The 6,823-nt window shown below is 51.6% G+C and overlaps 2 protein-coding genes across 2 annotated transcripts; one reads left to right on the forward strand and one right to left on the reverse strand.

The window, feature by feature from the left end:
* Positions 1 to 1,073: 1,073 nt before the first annotated feature.
* On the reverse strand, positions 1,074 to 1,972 carry VC83_04044 (uncharacterized protein; the record flags this gene model as incomplete). The annotated part of the gene is made up of 3 exons (XM_024467681.1): positions 1,074 to 1,416; positions 1,549 to 1,637; positions 1,694 to 1,972. The coding sequence occupies 3 exons, from the start codon at positions 1,970 to 1,972 to the stop codon at positions 1,074 to 1,076; spliced, it is 711 nt and encodes a 236-aa protein (XP_024325038.1).
* A 1,117-nt stretch (positions 1,973 to 3,089) lies between these two features.
* Positions 3,090 to 3,941, forward strand: VC83_04045 (uncharacterized protein; the record flags this gene model as incomplete). The annotated part of the gene is made up of 3 exons (XM_024467682.1): positions 3,090 to 3,518; positions 3,566 to 3,829; positions 3,881 to 3,941. The coding sequence occupies 3 exons, from the start codon at positions 3,090 to 3,092 to the stop codon at positions 3,896 to 3,898; spliced, it is 711 nt and encodes a 236-aa protein (XP_024325037.1). The 3' UTR covers positions 3,899 to 3,941.
* Positions 3,942 to 6,823: the final 2,882 nt, after the last annotated feature.

Here is a 6,823-nt window from a genome sequence, read left to right on the forward strand (position 1 = left end):
TTGCTGCGTTGTGGAATAGTCTAAGCTATGACCCTTTGGCTCTTTTTCCTAAGACAGTGTGTTGTCTTAGTAACTTGTAGGTGTTGGTAGCGGTCCGTGATAATAGAATAATATGATAATTATGGGCGTGTCAACCAGGTTCAGAACAGTGATCTATGAAAGCATATTTTTATTCATCTAGCCACTGTAACTACTTTTATATAGCAGAAAAACTCTTCTTCCGAGCTAGTCTCAGAGCAGTGGTGCCCAGTTTTATCTTCTGAGTTGGGTGATACTTGGCCCTGGGTTGGCGCTTGGCATCGCTGCCCCTTATCCTGGGCACGGAGTGAGAATTCCACAACTTGTCCCTGGCTGGCTCAAAATTTTGTCTCTTGCGAGGTCATCCCAAAGTTTTGGACAGCAGGGGGAGTCACTGAACTGGTGCATACGATGGAAACCATTCGTGGAGTTTGGCATGGGGTGGGAAGATGCAAGCAAGAGATTTCTGTTTTCATGGGGCTACTAATAAATGACATATTATATAGGCCTTACTGTTGCTTGCCAAACAAAAGGACTGACACCACGGAGACCCCTTCGACCCAGCAGCGATTGTCTTGGTGCTGAGAGGCTGCTGAGGCAGTTGCACTGTAACGGGTGCCGCCATTACAGTACATGTGGTATATAAAGCGTGTCATGCGTATTCCGGGCAAGCCAGAATACTGTAGTCTTTTTGGCTCAGTGGGATGTAGCGCGAAGCATAACCGTACATCGTTACAAGAGTATTCCGGCTCACCGGTCAATGGGTTTTGATTGGCTCGCTAGTTGGGTGGGCTAAGCGAGCAATCAGTGTAATTCCTTACCTGGCTGACAAGGGGGCGTCCTTGGGGGCTTAAGCAATTATATACACACCTTAGCATCCTGAGTAGTAACGGGCCTAAAGCAAGTACGAGATGATACGCTAGAAGCCTCTACATCCGTGCCGGGACGTCACGGACTAAAAGTTTCCTCCTTCATAGAAGCCATGGTTTTAGATAGCTATGAAACCGGTTGAGAGCTATCATTTCTGATTTAGGGTCTTTGTTCGCTCATCTGCTTTATTCCATCTTCTCCACAAGATCTTTCACAACCTTGTCAAAATCTTCCTGCTCCAGCCCTAGGAAATCATTTCCCATCACCTTTGCTTCGTAGTCTCCTCCGTCTCCCACCATGGACAGTGTTGCAAACAGCGAATTAACGTTCCCCATCTCATTTCCTTGCCGAATCGCTTCTTTCGCTGCATCGGCGGCTTTGTCGGGGGAATCGCTCTCAATGGCCCAGTCGGACTCTTTAGTGCCGGTCCCACTGAGGACGCTATCAAAGACATCACGCTGGCTCACGAGGAAAGAGCTGAAATACACAAAGTCGTTCTTGAAAGCGGAGAGTTTGGAGTCTGGCAAGCTGAGTAGCGGCGCGAGAAATTTACCCAATTTACTCAGTATAGAGGTATTGAATTTAACCCCATCAAGGAGCTTGGCTTTGCGTGTTTTAATATTGAGGCTCATGAAAGATTTCTCGAAGTTTCAGTCGAACCATGGACCGTTAACAATGCCGATCCAGCTGCTGACGCCTAAACTATCAATCTGGTCTCTATACTTGTTTTTCATGGCCATTAACCCAATCTACGTTTAACTTCTCATTTTTATTGTGGCATGCGTACTCGCATGGAATCACTCACGGTACACCAGCTTTCGCAGCGGATTTGGGAGTCGAGTGCCATGAACTCAAGTTGGAGGATCAGCACATCTTGCCCTCTGAGAGCTACGACAAGGAATTCTTCATCGTTGTAAGATCCTATCTTAACAGTGACGCCGGAAGGGAATGTTGCTGTTGATTCACTCCGCGAAATTGCTGTAACGGTGTGGATGCCATGGGAAAGGAGGGCTTCAACTGTTGGAGAGCCAACACTACCACTGCCTCCGACGATAGCAATCTTGCGGCTTTGCTTGTCTGCCATTTGGTCGAGTTTGTGAGTGTCTTTGGTAGTGAGATGTGATCCAGGATATTGTTGACTGTATTTTGCAATTGGGCAACTGTCCGTAGATGAAGCGTTTAAGTATCAGTTTTCTAATGTGAGGCTGGATATAAAATCTACTAATGCGTATGGATTATAAATCGTAACGCCGAAGTGCGAAGCATACCGAGCCAAAACTGACGTTCCCAAGATCCAGTTCTCCCAAGATCCAGTTCTCCCAAGATCCAGTTCTCGTATTCTCGTATAGGGATTGTGTTAACTCCGACTCGGCTTATGAAAGGACCAAGTGGAGTTCCGGCTCCCCCGAATACCAGTTAATTGGGACAACGACGTTGTGCATAAAATCGCCAGAGATAACGTAAGCTTATATACTGTTGGTCGATTTATCTTCCAGTTTATCTATCTCAGTATATATATTTATTCTATGTCTGTCTACTCCTCCCTACCTTACCCCGACCACACGGCCGGTCCCGTGTAAAGCGTAAGCCTAAGGTCTCACGGGAGTCCAGAGAACCAGGTCAGGAGGCAGGAAGGTATCATATTCTGTAAGCACAATAGGTCTACGTATACACAGCGACTATTGACTGGAGGCCTTCTTCCGAGGCCTCCAGCCCCTTTTATCCAGGCGCCTTGCGCCCTACTTTACTGAGCCCTACGGGCCCCACCAAAGGGGCCTCACGTGGTGACACGTGATGGCCTTCCTTACAATTACCCCCCCTCTTGGGGGAATTGCCCTCAATTCCGAGGTTTGCAGGTAGGCCTTGATTACCCTCCTGGCTTGTTTGGACTTTTTGTTTTGCCCCAGGTGGTGGGCTTGTTTGGGTGCGCGCTTGGTGGGCTGGTCCCGTGACCCCCCTTGTTGTGGGTTGCTGCGGCCACCCCCTTTGTTGTGGGTGTCGCGCCAAACTCCTACTTCCAAACTCCCTATCAAACTTCCTTCCACCTTCATCCTGAACGTCACCTTACTTCGCCTTTCGCGCTCGATCTTAGTCCCAACCTTTGATACCGTTGCTTGTTTCTTCAAGGTAATCACTTCCTTTCCACCTGGATTGCAGGAGCTTATCGTTACGGATAGATCTCACATCGTCCAACCCTCATCATGGCTCCCAAGCCGAAGGGGAAGGCTCTAGTTGCTACGCCTCGCAAGCGACCAGCGGCCCAGATGTCCGGCTCTCCTGAGTCGCAGGCGCCCGCCACGCCTGTTCCTTCTGGTGTCGCCTCCCCCACATCACGTTCTCGCACTGTCCGTCCGTATCGCTCGCCTGAAGTCGAGGGTGAAGCTGAGGAGCTCGAGGGCTCCGTCGTTCCTGAGTCTGAGGCTCCAAAGGGTGAGCGCACCGTGCTTGGGTGGAAGGTTGCTGCCCGCTGTGAGGTTCCCGATTCTGCGGGACGCCTTCGCGCTGGCTCCCGCCCGTGCTGCGTAAAGTGTGCGCACACGTATTACAACTTCCCGGGCCAGATGTGCTGGGTCCCTTCCGGCATGGCCAAATGCGCGGACTGCCTTCGGGGCAACCACGCGTGCGTTCCGGTAAGGGACTCCCTCCTCGTTGCTTGTTTGTACTAATGGTTGGGTAGGCTGCTGCCAAGCCAGCCGAGGATAAGGGAGTCGCTGGACCTCCTAAGGAGAAGGAAATCGCTGGGCTTTCTGAGGTCGTCGCGCGTAATGCTGACGATCCCCGCCAGGCTCTCCTACATCACGCCGAGAGCCTTGTGGAGCTGGGCAAGGCGAAGACTGAAGGTCTCAAGGCCGCCACTCAGGTCTTCCACGCTTCTGTCGACAAGGTCCTTGATGCCTACCAATCTGGGCTCGAGGAGTACGTCAACACCATGAAGTTCCTCGTAGGTACGTTGCCTCCTTTTCCTTTGGATACTTGCTGACCCCATGGGTAGGTGGAGCCCCGCACCTAGTGATGCCAGCCCCTCCCCTCATGCCCTCGCCAATCGATCTGGAGCGTGCTCTGTTGGAGCGCCGAAGTTCAACACTCCACCGCCAGCACCCCCAGGGCCTCCTTCAGTCCTGTCCTTGTCGTCTGGGGACGAGGGTGCGATCCCTGTTTCTTCATCATCCTCGTCTGAGTCCGAGTCCTCGTCGTCGTCCTCATCTGACGACCAGGGTTCTGATTGATCGTTCCCATAGTTTGTAGGGCCAATACCATTACGTTGTCCCATCCTTGCTTCCTTGTGCATGCTTCCTGTGATATGCCTCGATCAACGGTAGCCCTACGTCATGTTTTGGCACCCATTGGTCGTCTGCGGCTGTATAACCAGCCCATCTAATAAGGTACTCCTCTCTATGGCCCCTGCCTCGTTTGATTATCCTGTGGTCTAGGACCGCTTCTACTTGGTATTCTTCCTCACCGTCCACAATTTCTGGGCTAGGTGGAAGGTTGGGTTCCTCTGTGTTTTTCCAATACCTTTCTAGTAAGGACACGTGGAACACGTTGTGGATCGCCTTATACCTTGGCGGTAGCTTCAACTGGTAAGCCTGCTTACCGATGCGCTGGGTGATCTCATACGGGCCAAGCCAGCGGTGCCCAAGCTTCCTACTTGGCTGGGTGGTTCTGATATTCTTGGCCGAAAGCCATACTTTCTCTCCTACCGCGTACTGCATTGGCTTGTGCAGCTTGTTGTAGCCTCGTATTTGGGCTTCCTTCGTCTGTTTCCACGCCTCTTCGAGCTCCTGTCGCAATTCTAGGATCAGGTTGATGCGATCTTTCGCGACTGGCACTTCCCTTCTGGTGGGGTCGTCCTCGATCCCTTGTCTTAGGTCTATATTGATGCCGTATCGGGCCTGGTTTGGCGACATCTGGATGGAATCGTGGAAGGCGTTATTGTAGGTCAATTCCGCGAAGTGGAGGAGTTCCACCCAGTTGTCTTGGTGCTGATTACAGTGGATCCGCAAGTAGGCTTCGATATTCTGATTCTGCCTCTCGGTCTGGCCGTCGGATTGAGGGTGGAAAGAGGTCGATAGGTTACGCCTTACTTTGAGGTGAAAACAGAACGCTGACCAGAAGTGACAGGTGAACACACTCCCTCGATCCGTGATTATTTCGGCTGGGATTCCAAAGTCCTTTACCCAGAACGCAAGGAAGAGGCGCGACAGCTCTGGGGCCGTGATGGTTTTCCTACAGGGTATATATTTGGACACCTTAGTATAACGATCAACAATCACAAGGATGGAGTCTGAAGCCTTGCCTTGATCCACCCCTACGCTTGGGGGCAGATCCGTGATAAAGTCCATACTTATGGATTCAAATGGTTTCGAGGGCATTCTTAAGGCCTGCATTTCGCCATATGGCCTATGCCGCACGGGCTTGATGCGCTGGCATCTATCGCAGCCCCGTACGTACTCCCTGGTTTCCTCGCTGAGGCCAGGCCAGTAGTATTTGCGTTGGATCAACTCTTGGGTTTTCTTATATCCAAAATGCCCAGCTAGTGGGTCGTCATGGCAAATCTTGAAAATTTCCATCCGCACTGCCTGGTTGGGAGGTACATATACCGCTCCCTTGAAGCGTAGGATGCCTGCATCGTCTACTCTCCAATCTGAAGAGCCCTTTGCTCGCGCCAACCCAATATCCTTGGCCCTTTTAACAGCTAACTCGTCAGTCGCCTGGAGGGTTTTGATCAAGTCTATTAGGGGTTCAGACGCAGCACTATAGGCGCTCTCCCTTGGCTACAGCAGCTACTGCAACCCGAGGGACAACGAGACCTGGACTCTTGGTGTTCTTACTATGGTCATCGCCCAGTCTTACGCTGCTAGCGTTTGCCTTCCTACGCTGTAGGTTAGGTTCTCCTATCTGAAAGCCTTCTTGGCTTGTTATCGTCCGACTTATCTGCGGGATACCTCCTGCCTGCATGGCTTCACGTAGCTTGTTCTTAAGGGTCGGTAGCATCACATTCTGGCTACCCTTTTCACCCTCATAGTCTGGTCTCCTAGATGGACCGTCTGCTGGGTTTGTTTTTCCCGCTCGATAGGAGATGTGGAAATCATAGGCTGATAACGCCTGCGCCCACCGCGCTTGCCTCCTTGTGAGGGCGGTGGTTTCCATAAAATACTTCAGATTGTTGTGATCTTTTAGGACCTCAATTGGGTACTGGCTTCCTTCGAGGTAGTGTCTCCACTGCTCGAAGGACTTCACGATCGCCAGGAGTTCCTGGTCGTGGACTTCATAGTTCAGCTCTGCTGGATCTAGCTTTTTGCTGAAAAAGGCAACTGGGTGCCATTCGCCCTTCTCTTCTGGCTTAGTTCCTTCCACTAATTGGGACAGGTTCGCAGCGAGCGCAAAGCCTGACGAGTCCGTCTCGAGCCTGATTCTACGGCATGGGTCGAAATGGACCAGTGTGGGGGCTGTAGTGAAGGCCTTCTTCAACTGGCCGAAGGCGCTTTGCTGTTCCTCCCCCCACACGAACGGGCCTGTCTGCTTGCCTGCCTTTGCCCCTTTCATAAGGCCTGTCATTGGGGCCACCACGGAGGAGTATTGCTTTACAAAGCGCCGGTAAAAGTTGGCAAAGCCGAGGAACACCTGGACCTCTCGATGGGTCCTAGGTATTGGCCAATCGGCGATTGCAGCAACCCGGTCGCTTTCCATAGCCACCCCTTCCGTCGTGACAATATACCCAAGGAAGCTTACCTTCTTGGCATTGAACTCGCACTTTGAGAGCTTCACGTATAGGTTCGCCTCGCGTAGGCGTCCTAGGACCTCTCGTACGTGGTCAGCGTGTTCCTCCTCCTTCTGGGAGTAGATGAGGATATCATCAAGATATACGACACATATGGTGTCAACCAACCCTTGTAGGGTCTCATTCATGTACGCTTGGAACGTTGCAGGTGCG

Source organism: Pseudogymnoascus destructans, assembly GCF_001641265.1.
Source record: "Pseudogymnoascus destructans isolate 20631-21 unplaced genomic scaffold scaffold_8, whole genome shotgun sequence".
Classification (NCBI taxonomy): Eukaryota; Fungi; Ascomycota; class Leotiomycetes; order Thelebolales; family Thelebolaceae; genus Pseudogymnoascus; species Pseudogymnoascus destructans.